The sequence below is a fragment of the Tupaia chinensis genome, unplaced genomic scaffold (assembly GCF_000334495.1).
Source record: "Tupaia chinensis unplaced genomic scaffold, TupChi_1.0 Scaffold138757_1, whole genome shotgun sequence".
Taxonomy (NCBI): Eukaryota; Metazoa; Chordata; class Mammalia; order Scandentia; family Tupaiidae; genus Tupaia; species Tupaia belangeri.
The window spans coordinates 3,018,322-3,032,220 of NW_006198649.1; the positions used below are offsets into that span (position 1 = coordinate 3,018,322).

The window sequence follows — 13,899 nt, forward strand, 5'->3', positions numbered from 1 at the left end:
TCCTGTTTTCAGGACAGAGTGAGCACAGTGTTCTGTGTTTCTCATGCCGATGCATACACGTTAACCATCTCAAGATCTGACATTTCTGCAGCAGCTTCAGCATCACAGCACTGCATTGTGGCTGCACCACCATGGCCTCCAAGGTTGTTTTGTTTATTAGGCTAGACAATGACTACGCTGACTGTACTGAATCAACCACACATCTAGTCTAAGCAGACAAACATCTTTGTTTCATAGCCACCAGATATTCGTTTATTAGAAAAGCTAATATTATTTACTTGATAAAGCTACTTTCTATGCCCTATTTTTAAGAAACCTTTGCATTCATTTTTTTCCTACCATAATGACATTAATCCTACATGTATCCTCCTGAGGGTCGCATGATCAGCAAGGAGTATTATTGTCTACTTCTCTCACCATAAAATTGATCCTACCAACTCCCAGCCTCCAAATAAAACTGAAGGCAAAAGATCTCTTTAATTTTACTTTCCCTTGTGTTCAGATGAATAAAATGTAAGACTAAGTTTCTCTGACCCATTTGGAAGATCTACTCCTTTACTGATATAACCTAAGACCATTCATGAAAGGATTAAAAATGAGCATCTGTCATATAACCCATACCTCCAAAATGTTTTGCTGAAACAGTTCTGGACATGAAACATGAGAAAGAGAATGGCCTTTGCTACTAATTTTGTAGAATCAGCCTTGAATAGCAGGTCTTCCAGTCTCTATTTTGCTTTTTTTTTTTTTTGTAAAGAAAATGAGCATAGTGGGTTTGAAGAGCCCATTTAGGTCTCACTTCAAGTACAGCATGATATCAATATTTAGGCCTAAAGTTTGTCTAAATCCAACACTGACGTTTTACTACCTTACCACATAGACTCATGGTCAGAAAGTAAGTATTTATAGCTAAGGGAATGAATCCAAGGGTGGGAATGTAGCCAGTGAAATTGTGCAAATATTTTCTGAGTTGATTGACGTTAGTTACCAGCATGCATTTGCATCATTACAAGTGAATGTGTGTGGTGGGACGCAGTAAACTCAGACTGACAGAGAAGTCAGCATCTCTAATCTCAAGGGAGTTAAATGCAGGATATAAATGAAAGATATCTAGAGACACATTTCTAGCAGACCAAATATTTAATAAAGGGGTGAATTTTCGGTATCATAGTTATGAACTAGACATATAAACACCTGAGCAATGCTTTATTTTTATTATATCAATGGTCAAGTGATATAATAAAGAGTTTAGTTGTATCAATTGTCTCTTCTTTCTGTTTATTCGTTCATTCATTCATTTATTTTCCAGGAAGCATCGCCATCATTGTGCCTCTTGTCCTCTTGGTGACTTTGGTAACCACCTTAGTAATTGGTTTAGTGCTTTGTAAAAGAAAAAGAAGGTAAGATACAATTTTCTAGTTTAATAGTTAGTAAAAAAATTACAATAATAATTGCAGAAACATTGTGATATTTTGAAAATATTTGGAACATAACTTCATTATTCCACAGTAAAACCCTATTTTTTAAACATTGTTATCCCTCTTTCAAGTGATTATAATTTAGACAACTCTTCTCCCCTATTATCTTGGTTAAATGGCTCCATCTATATAGTCTAACAAAACAGAGCATTAAGTGGCATAGTGGATAAGGTGCTAGATTTCCACATGACTGACTGTGGTTCGAGGTCTACATGTGCATGCATGCCCAAAATCCCAGGAAGAGAATGGAATCTAAGAGGAGAACAGAGATACACACACACACACACAAATATATGGATACATGTATTCTAACAAAACTAACAAGGGGGACATAGTATTTAAATTTTTAGTAGAATTTCACATTTGCAGTAGTCTTTTCTCTGAACAGTGTCTTGTTATAATAATGTGTATGATTACTATATATAATCATACTGAATATGTACATGTATGTTACAGATTGATCATTTCATTCACAAATAGTTTATGGATTTATTTTATATCTCACTGAAAGCATCAACATTTCAATTTATATGAAAATGTAGTTATAAAGATCCAGAAGAAATAGATTGTCTGTGGGGTTATTATCCAGAAGCTGAGAGCTTGTGAATTAGTTTTTGAATTATGTAAAACAGGATTCTAGCCATGTGACTTGGAGACTGAAAATAATGTAGTTTAAAGTTCCTTTATTAGTAGCATATTAGGAATAGTCTTTAGGAAGAAGGTTGAAAAATAAAAGTTAAAAAGATAACTGGTAACTATTCAATTTCAATTAAAGCGGTGTTTGCCATTTAGGAGGAATTATTTCCAGTATATTTTTATTGTTAAGTCAAAATGACTTACAGAAATACAATTTTTTGTTTTTCTGTGACCTGATAATTGTCATTTATTCCATTTATTATAAATGCACTTTATGTATGAACTTTCCATCAGTTACTTTAGCATATTGAGTTAGTAAGTTTATAGATATTATAGCTTCATATACCTTGATTATGATATTTATACAACTCACTCTTATATTGATGTTCATATATTCCAGGACAAAAACAATTAGAAGACAACCTATTATCAATGGAGGAATAAACGTGGAAATTGGCAACCCGTCGTATAACATGTATGAGGTAGATCATGAGCACAGTGATGGAGGTCTTTTAGATCCTGGCTTCATGGTAGATCCCACAAAGGTAATATGTCTGAAGATGATGGGCAGTGGGCACTAACATATTTGAGTCATATCTCTGCTACATGGTTTCGAATTTCATCATAATTCATATAACATTATAATAAACAGCTTTAGGGTGCCTTAAATTACATAGTTTCTTCTAAGGAAAAAAGAACAGAAATATGGACTATATTCACTTGCTGCATGCAACTTAATATACAGAGTTTTAAAAAGTATTTATTCACTTAATTCATAAAAATATAAATTCTATTTAAGATAGTATTCTACTCAAATATGTTGAAGTGCTACTATATCTGAATATGCAGTGTAGTGTAAATATGTTAAAAAAACTACAATACTTGTTGTCAAAACAAGTATTTTATTTCTGACAGTATTTTATTGAAGAAGCAAATAAGGTGTGTCCTTAAATTTTCTTATAATCAAATTGCTTTTGAGAAGTTATTTTTCTGCTTTTATAAGATGCTTCTTGGTTTGAAATATCATTGATACATATAGCCCAAAACTCTGCAGCTTTGTTAAAGTATTTGTTAAAATATCTGTATGCTCGAGTTGACATGTTTTGAAAAGAACTGATAAATTATGTAATTGTCCAGATAAGTTAAATTTGCAAAGCCTTACTTCACTAAGTTCTCTGAATATTATAAAATGATAAAATGGCAATTTTACAATATTTTTCTCCAACTTGAGAGTCAATTTTATGCTATAAAATAATTTTCTTAATGTTTTTATTTATTGATTATTTATTTGCTTTGTGATTTGTTAAGGGCACTTTGTCCAAAATCCCACTTATATTTAAAGCATATTTCAAATGATCATAGTGTCCAATCTACATCTAAATGATTTTGCATTCACAATGGCAGTTGTTCCTGAAGAAGTTGAGAAGGTCCCACATAATCAATCTGGTTCTAAATACATGATCAGAATTTCTATGCATGAAATTACCCTTTAATGAAAATAAATCAATAATTATTACATAGATAAATTTGATACTACAAGAGAATGATAATGATTCTTCTAGTTGGAAATAATTTTATAGCTATATAGTTATCATTAAATCAGTAACTCCTACAATGAAAATTTTCCATGGAATTTGATAATTTTAGTGTCAGTATTTTTACATGGAGATAAAAGGCTATAGTCTCTCTACACATTGTTATTTGATCATTTATCTGTAAAGGAGAAAGACAGCTTAGGCTTCTGAAGTTCTCTGCATTTTTCTTAGAAATAAGAATACGGTATTCATAAATAAAATATGAACTGATGAGGACATACTTTATGCACTTCTCATATGAAGAAGAATTCTCATTTTTCTTCTGTCATTTTTTATTTCTGGTGACAAAATTAATCTACTTTTGAACATTTAAGGATAATAGCCTTTCCGTAATCCATTTCAAAACTTTTCCATGTTTAGAAATATAAAACTGCTTTGGTAACCTTCGAATATGTTTTTAATGTACTTAGCATATAACACTAAATATTTGTTTACCAATTTGCTGGCTGACTAACCAAAATTTCATCAAATATGAGTTAGGTAGTTGATTCTAGCTTATTCCTGATATTCCAAATATAAATATGCATTTTTGTCATAGAAGTAACAACAGAAAATACAATTAATTCTAACAGAGATGGTGGTAAAAATCAGAGGGCCATACCAAAATAACCTTAATGACCGTATGTACATCTTAGAGTATTCACTGTGTTATGATAGTTTGACCTATGCATCACGTGATCAAATAGGTATTACATCACACATCAAAAGAATTTGGTAGAACAGTTATTACTGTTATTTTTCAAATTGGGTAAAATTTCCAGTTCAATGGTATCTTATAAGCAAAAGGATTGAAGTACTTACGTTAATAAGACAGATTTTTACTTTGGAGCTAATCACTGAATAGTTCGAAGAGTTAAAAAAAAAAAGTAGGGGGAGGTAAGAACTAGTGTCTCTGGTCTTATCCCCAAATTTATTATAATCCTTACTTGGTATGTTTGAAGTGTTTTCTAAGTTAGAGCTGTTTAGGAGAAAATAGACAGGACTGTCTTGAATTTAAGATATTTTCCTAAGCTTCTTGCCCCTGTTTCAAACTCTGTGGCCATTTATTGCTAAGAATTAATGGTTAAGATTTTTTTTTAAATGTGTGTATTTACTAATCTCTTCATATGTTTTAAAATTTTTATCTAGTTTTGCTTTCTAAATAAGTACTTTATTATAACAAAGGGTGTATCAGATTGACTAATTCTTTTCTTAGACTCAAGAAAACCTAATGAATGTCTTTTATGGAGACATTGTAAGCAATTTAATTACTAATTAATCTGTTTTGGTCTATAATGTCAAATTTCCAAAACTACAGATAAGTTTATTTTGATATATAAAATTTCACATTTGATATTCCCCCCTAAAAATACGCAGTGGTGAATCATCTTTAATTAGACATAATCAGACATTTGAATGACAAGAATGAAGCACTGTCAGAACTTTTCAAAATGACATAACATGTCTATCAGTAAGCTCCATGTAATAGAAATATCTACTTACAAAGCAAAGTTCCAGTATTAATGTATCTTTCTTAAGTTGTTACAGCTAACATGAACACATTGTTTGTGGCCTAGGGAGAAAAAGTATTTTTATATTATTTTTGTGACTTAACATGATTTATGTTGATGAAAAATAATTCCTTGATCTTAGATCAGAAACTAAAATTCTCTATTTATACACAGGCCAGGTATATAGGGGGAGGGCCCAGTGCTTTCAAGCTTCCACACACAGCGCCGCCTATCTACCTAAACTCTGATTTGAAAGGACCACTAACTGCTGGGGTGAGAGAAGAAAATCCATTGTTTCATATCCATTCCATCACAAAACCCCACATGATCAAAGACTGATTATGACTTAGGTAGAGGCTTGTTGTAAATTGAGTCTTTAATTAACGAGAGATTTCAAAACAACATTAAAACTGGGGGTTGTGTTACATGCCCGGCTTATATAAGATTGCATACAAAACATATTATCATTTCAGGCAAACTATTAAGTAGAAATTGCTCTTCTGGATTTGAGAATGTTACAGTTATTTAACAATGAACTTAAGTATTTGCTATTTCTAGAGAATTCCTAGCCAGAACCTTAAGCTGAATCATTTAAATTTAAATACATATTTGATTTTACTTATTTCCAATTAACATGTCTTATTTAAAAAATAAATTTTGATGAGCAGCTAAATAAAAATGTACTTTAAAATATGTCCTAATGGGACCAACAGGTGGCATAGTGGTTAAGGCACTGAACTCCCACATGAGTAACTGCAGTTCAAGCCTGACCTGGCAGCTTGTAAACTCATGCTGGACACAAGTGAGTGTGTGCCCAAAATCCCAGGAGGAGAATGGAGGAGAGGGATTGCAGAGAGGCCATCCCCACTGGGGAGTGATTTCTCACTTTCCCGCTCACTGCCTCTTTCTGTCATTGTCTGGCAAGTTCACTTACCTTATGGCAAAAACCTTAAAAAATTGTTTTTAAGTGCCATCATATTGAGAAAACTAAGAAATTAGAGATTATTAATGAAGCTATTCTCAAAAACTTCTCTTTCTTAATTAAGCAACTTATATAAGAGAAATCTGCTCTCTCAAGTTATAGACTTCATTTCGGGCAGAAGAGAGATAAAATATGCAAATCAAGATTTCTAGAAATGAGTATTCTCTCCCTGTTCCTTTCTCTCATCAACCACTTTCCATCTTCATTTCCTATCATGTTTTTCTCATTTGCATGGCTCGAAGATAATGTATTTGTATTGTAACTAAAATTGAATGTACTCCTTCTGGAAATGAACAGGAGACAAAAATTTAAAAATATATAAATAAAAGATACAGGCAAAAAAGAAGAAACCCTAGGTAATACCTTCTTGGGTTAAGTGTAAATAATGAACATTGTACTTATGTATTTTCCAACTGAATGAGGTCACTACTGCATGTGTCAAGTGAACACCAACACGCTATGCCTAAGATAATTGTGTACTTCACAATTCTTTTTAAGAATTCAAAATATTTCCTAAGATACATACACATAAAGTGCTTGAAGACTTCATTTTAAAGACTACTTTACTGATACATTTTGTTTACTTTGCTCCTTGTCCAGTTTATATTGAAAAACAATAAGCACCAATCAGATAATATTTTATAAACATAGTATACTTGCTACTCTTAGGCATGCAATGGCAATGGAGGAGGAGGAGACAAGACATATGGACTAGAAAATGACAATTTGCTTTAACATTTGATGCTTTCGCAATAAGGTTTCAGAAAACACAGCTTTCACAAAGATTTCTTCTGGCTATTTACATTTTCCAATAGTGCAGATTCACAAGTTAACCTGAATAACCACACAGTTTTTATCTAATTAATATCATATTAAAGTCAACTGAAACCTGTAAATATATAATATAAGTTACATTTAAACATGTAGTATTTGGTAAAAGAAATGAATTGCATACAAATATTGTTTCCTTCAGCGGGAGACATCCTAGAAAGTAACTAATTAATATGATCAGAAATGATAATATAATTATATTTGTTTAATTTTTCTCTCCTACAGCCAACAAATTATTCCAATCCAGTGTATGCAAAATTATACATGGATGGACAAAACTGTCGAAACTCCTTAGGAAGTGTTGATGAAAGAAAAGAACTGCTTCCAAAGAAAATAGAAATTGGTATAAGAGAGACAGTGGCATAATCGGCGACCCCTTTTATATGCTGTATAAATGTACAAAATATAAGGATTACTTTTGTATGTTCCAACAGTATTATACTTGTTTTGGCATCAGCATTACCTCTTTGTTTATCTTTTTCCTGTTAATTGTTTTCTGGGCTTATTTTTGGATTTTATTTTTGCTGATGACTATTGATTGACCATTTGTATGGTATTTTTATGAAAAAGAACTGCACTACAGTACAATTTACAATGATGCTGCTGATATGACACATCTTCGAATTTGTTAAAATTAAAAACAACCTATTCCTTTGTAGTGTGAATATGAGCAATCTATTTTATATGAACTTTTTGGGTTCTACTTAATCAAGAAAAAATCTCTGCACTTTTTCATTTTATGGTCTGAAAGCTGTAATACAATGTCATGTTATTTTTCTGTTTAAATTGATGGAAGAATGATTGGATGGTAAACGCTCTTCTTTGTGCCCATGAAGATTTATTCAGACTCTGTCAAAAATATATAGCCCTCGCAAGTTCAGCATCACCTACTTTGAAATTAACCTTAGATTGCCAAGTGATAGATGAGAATTTTGATAAAAAAAAGAAACTTTAAAAGTATATAAAATTAATAATTTGCATGAACTCCAATGACTACATTTTCCAAAACGTAGTGGACTCTGATATACTAAACGTTTACACCCGTAAGCAATAGTCATATTTAGGTGGTAGGATATAGAAAAACTGTAACTGAGAGTGGACAGGCCGTACTTGCTATGGGGATGAGACCTTTTGTTCTCTTTCAGCCCCGAGGTAAACAGCCAGCCTAGAGCACAACAGGGCATTGAGTACTCACATCTTATGTATTTCTTCCCAGGCACGTGCATTTTGTGGACAATAAACCTAACTCCTTAACACTAAAGAAAAGTAGATAAGCACACAAATTGATGACAGAATTTCAATTATGTGGGTGCATTCTCTTTGCTAACTCAAAGGGAAAAGATAAAACATCCATTTTAGTATAATCGGTAAATATTTTCAAGACACAATATGACTAATCCTTTATTTGCCCTATCCAAAATATATTCTTCAAGGACTCCCACGTTATAGATGGATAATTACCTTCCCATGATCAAAAGTGGAGAGAACAAATGTTATACCAGTTACTCTGGCTCTCTGGTTTCTTTTGGTTCTACGAGACACATGAACGTCATTGACTTCATTCATTTGTTTTCAAATTTTGATTGAAACAAGTATGGATTTATTTAAGTTGTATAAAAAAAGGATAGCATTTTTATACAAATATCTTTAAAGGCACAAAAGATTTATTCACAATTTGTGGAGGGCTTTTCGTTCCTCTAACAGACATGACTGACTTTTAGCTGCCATAATGTATTAACCTAACAGATGAAATATGTTTGTGGTTGCTCTTTATCCCTTTGTACAAGCATTAAAAAAAAAAAACTGCTGTTTTATAAGGAGACTTTTTGTTGTACTATGTGCATGCATACTACCTATTTCTAAACTTTGCCATATTGAGGCCTTTATAAACTATTGATTTATGTAATACTAGTGCAATTTTGCTTGAATAATGTTACGCATATCATAAACTTTTTCAGGTTCTTGTTTAAGTACATTTTTTAAATTGGACAGTATTTTTCATTTTGGTTATAATAGTCATTTTGCCTATGTTTCTACAATGAAGTGTTAAATACTTTATAAAAAATTGTTGACTGACTTATTTAAATGAAATCTACGTATTTAAGTACTTGTGTTGGGTAGTTTTTAAAAGAAGATAATTCCTTTACATAGAATAAGTATTCCTAGAAAACTATTGTAGTGAGTATAGTAGTTTTTTTATATCCTTGGGACATAGTCTCCAGGGAGGGATTGATTTCATTGGATTATTTTTCAAAGCACAATGGGGAAGGCATTTTCTCTCTTGTAGAAGTAAATATTCCCCTTACTTTTTCCTTTTTCCTGCCTTACTATGTTTGTCATAACCCCCCTCCCATTGTGCAGTAGAAAGAAAGATAGATTATGCAGTGAGTAGCAGCACATAGGCGCAGCTGCATGACAACTATGTTAAAACAAGCCAAAGTTCTTCCTGCCCTTTCTCATTTACAAATATTGTATTTTATGGAAAGCCCAGATTCCATTAGATACTGTTTGGGCTTTATTTTAAAAGTGGACTAGTTATTGATATACCTACATGGAGTATCAGACTAGAGATTGCAAATGTAAGAGAATGCAATTTACTTGAGCGATTATTGATCTTTATGTTCTGAATGGAACATATCACAACTTTCTATATCACAACTGTACAGATACAATTGAAATTATTATTTGAATAATCAGAATCCACAGATTGTTGTGATGTTTATGTAGTTAATAATATAAATATATAGCAAATCATATATGATATACAACTGCCTAATACTTGAGGCCTGACACTCACACCTGACTAGGATACTAGTAAAAGTCATGTCACAAGAACCCAGGATGTGATTTTTTAGCCCTGGGTCCTACCTATTAATACAAGAGCCTTATATTTTCATAGTCCTATGTACGCATATGCTTTACCAATGCATGTAGTTTAGGCAAATCCACATCACAGTCCATAGTCTGCTTGCAGTTATTTTACATTCAGTCTTTATAAGACAAATAGTTTTCAATGACTCAAACTCTATTTCTATAGCTCTCTTTATTCCGATTTTTATTGCAAAAACGCATACAAATACTAGAAATTCAATTGCATAATTTTCCTCCACAATGATGATTTATTACGAATGCCATTTACAAAATGATCCCTGCATTATTCGTTCAATCCTTAGTGGGAGATATTTTATAAAAAGCAATGCTTGTTGGTAATCCTACCTCTCTACCCAAATGCCTTTTCATCTAGAGTAAGGATTTTTTTTTTTCCGAGAGAGAGATTTTCGCTGTAGGACACATGTGCTCACTGTAAAAACAGAGAGAGAGAGAGAGACAGAAAGCAAGAAATCACCCCAGAAGGGATGGGCATGCTGCAATTCTTTCTACTCCACTCTCCCCTTGGGATCTTGGGCACTCACGTGCATGCGCCCAGTGTAAATTTAAGTCATTGGGTCCCAGACTAGAACCGTGGTCAACTACATGAGATTCCAGTGACTTAACCATTAAGCCATCTATTGGTCCTTAAAACAAGGATTTTTAAACTCTACATCTGGGGCCAGGTAATTCTTTGTTATCCTGTTCTGAGTAGGATATTTAGAAGGATGTCTGCCCTCTACCTATTTGGAAATACCAGTGGTACCATGAAAAAATGAAATAATCAAAATTGCCCATAGACATTGCCAAACATCTACTAGGCAATAAAACTGCTCCTGTTAAGAACTGGTATGTAGAGTTATATTCTGTCTCTCACATTAAATGACACTCAGCTAGAACAACTGAGTCAACACAAAAGCTCCCTATCAACAAAATCATGGCATCTCAAAGTTTTAGCTTAATTCTTTAATGCTGATGAGAAATCTGGTATCGTTAAAGTGCCTGTGAACAAAATAAACAAAATTCATTACTAAGGGAAAAATTTTTTTACGTAGAAACTTGTACAATTTTGCATAATATAGGTCATTTTCCGTTGTGTAAAAGTGTTTTATTTGTTTCCACTTTGGTATCATTCATAATAATGTCTCATTTTGTTTGGGGGTTTATTGTGTTCTTGATTTTTTGGTTCTTAAGGTTAAGATTTAAACTTGCACTTTTTAAAAATGCTACTTTACATTTTTATAGTGACTTAGATATGAAGAAGTTCTATACTAAATGCATATAATGCTATCTTTTTCAAACTGTAATGTACAAGGTGCCCACAGCTACCAAATACAGTACAGGACAAATTGTTATATTTGATGAAGGAAATAGAAAGTATCTTGTTTATTGTTTTATCTTCTCTCATCTCTGTGTCTTCCGGATGTAAAATATTACTTCTTCCTAAGAATACTACTACTATTTACAGATTCAACACTTTAATGTAATTCTATTTAAAATATTAAAATATGGAGAACAAGAATCACACAGAGCAAAGCAAAATATAACTCTCCACTTTTTGAAAGCATTTTTATAGTACATGCCAGTACAATTTTTGTCAGTTTTTTAATCATGATTTACTCTATACTAGATGATATCCTTAAATTTAATGTACATAAAGATCTGTATTTATACATGAACCCTTAAACTGTAAATTGCAAAGAACAGACAGACTCAAGTATTTCTTTATTTGAGTACAACATAATATGGCACAAACAAAATTTTTTGCATTGTTTTGAAAGTGAGAAAAAGAAACGTCAATTGTCCACAAAGGTTAATTTTCAATAGTGATATCACATCTATTGCTAACTTCACATATCCAGGAAATTAGTGAGTCTAGAAAAAGATAAAGGTAATCAAAATATACAGAAGCAGTTTCATTGAGAAATACATATGGTTTGATATTGCCGTATTCAAAGTCCCAACAACACATACTTAATACAGTGTTCTGAGTGCAATTTGTCTGCAGAAAGAAAAAGAAGTAAAAATGGGTTATTTGATTTAGTTTTCCTCTAGTAGATATTATATTTGTGTGGCTACCATTTATGTTGAAAAACAGTTTCTATTGAATCTCATCATTTTTTGTACCCCAAGTGATCAAAAATCAAAAGAAAAATTGGTACTAAAGATGAGCCACTTGATAAATTCTGTGCTTAAAATGTATTCTTTCTCTCTGATGGATAGTCTACCCCTTTAGCATGTGGTTTATAAGATATCAGTGAACTTAAGCAATGTGCTTCTCATACTTCAGTCATTTGTTCCATCCAAGATCATCTTCAGCTATGATTTCTTCTACAGCTTAATACAGAAGTTACAAGCCCCCTGATGCAACTTGATAGCCAGTTTATTTGTGTACTATTGGCCTGAAGAGGCCCATAATATAACTTTACTAGTCTTTCAAAATATAATATTGATAGCAAAAACCACACACATCATTTTTATGCAGGTCAGTAATATAAACATTTGTAAGTGGGAAACTATATTTTTTTCACAATTGAGAGTAGATTTAGGAGTTTGAATTATAAGTTCTACTTATGGAAATACTTTAAAAATATATGGTATTAAAATATAAGATCTGCTTATGGAAATACTTTAAAAATATATGGTATATAAATTTAGATTGACTTGATCTATGAGATACAATATATCTCAATCAATAATGTAAAAGTTAAGTAGGAAATAAAAAAATGGACAATGAGATTTTGGAGTAACCTTCATTTCTGCAATTTACATTTATAATTGCAAATATCTACATAACAGACACACTTATACTCCAATAAACAGGTTTTCATTTTGTTTTTCTTTTCATTAATGCCTAGTTACGGAGAAAATGCGCCAGTTCTGAATAGGGTTAAGAAGGCTATTTAAGCAACATTTGTCTTTATTTTCTGTCAGCCTTTTGCCTCTTTAATGTCCTTTTCAAGCTTATAGCTCCTGGTCTATTTCTACTCATGTAGCCTAGTGGGTCTCTACTCTAATACACTATGAGATTCTCATTCCTTTATCAATATATTCTTATTAACTTAAACAATGAGACAAAGAAGTGCATAAACATGCCAACGCTCTTGTATCCCATAGTTATAGGGTCCTTCCTGTAACACACACCCACCTGCATCCCCAGATATCTGGACTTATGTTGTGGGATAACCTTCCACGTATTCCATATATTCAATAGAATAGCCTCAGCAGGCCTCTGACAAACTTTTTTTTTTTTTTTGAGAGGTTTTCGCTATAGGGTGCGTGCATTCACCAGACAGACAGAGAGAGACATAGAGACAGAAAGCGAGAAATCACCCCCCAGGGGGGATGGTGACGCTGCAATCCCTTCTCCTCCATTCTCCTCTTGGGATCTTGGGCGCGCATGCACACACACCCGGCGTGAGTTTTAAGCCACCAGGTCCGGGATGCGAACTGCCGTCGACTACGTGGGAGTCCAGCGACATAGCCATTACGCTAACTGCTGGTTCTCAGTCCTCTGGCAAACTTTCTCTTGCTTGAAAACTGTGCCATGTGTCTGGGACGTGAAAGCATCCTTCCCTGAAGGAATATAGAAGCTTAGATGGAGGCAGTGCTCTGCCCACCTCAAAATCACTGACTCTTTGGTAGAAAGATGACTGCCTTCTTTGAATCTGGATGCAGCATGAGAAGAAAACAAGTTATTTTGGGTTTTTAGAGTTTTGTTTTGTCATAGGGCATATGCGCTTGCCAGAGAGAGCGAAAGCCAGAAGCAGTGAGAGGAAAAGCAGAAATAACTTCCCTGGTGGGCGAGTGACCATGCTGCAATCCCTTCTCCATTCTTCTCCTGAAATCTTGGGCACATGGGACCAGCAGTTAGCATAATGGCTATGTCGCTGGACTCCCATGTAGTCGACCATGATTCACGTCCCGGACCCAGTGGCTTAAAACTCATGCCGGGCACGTGTGCGTGTGTACCAAAGATCCTAAGAGGAGAATGGACAAGAAGGGATTGCAGAATGAGC

The 13,899-nt window shown here is 33.2% G+C and overlaps 1 protein-coding gene across 1 annotated transcript in view; it reads left to right on the plus strand.

The window, feature by feature from the left end:
• LRP1B (LDL receptor related protein 1B) overlaps nucleotides 1-7,532 on the plus strand; it is a 1,871,701-nt gene extending 1,864,169 nt beyond the window's left edge. Inside the window, exons 92-95 of the mRNA XM_027765590.1 lie at nucleotides 1,310-1,400; nucleotides 2,515-2,659; nucleotides 5,374-5,472; nucleotides 7,238-7,532. Of these exons, the coding sequence (XP_027621391.1) occupies nucleotides 1,310-1,400; nucleotides 2,515-2,659; nucleotides 5,374-5,472; nucleotides 7,238-7,378 (476 nt within the window). The 3' untranslated portion in view covers nucleotides 7,379-7,532. The remainder of the gene's footprint in view (nucleotides 1-1,309; nucleotides 1,401-2,514; nucleotides 2,660-5,373; nucleotides 5,473-7,237) is intronic.
• Nucleotides 7,533-13,899: the final 6,367 nt, after the last annotated feature.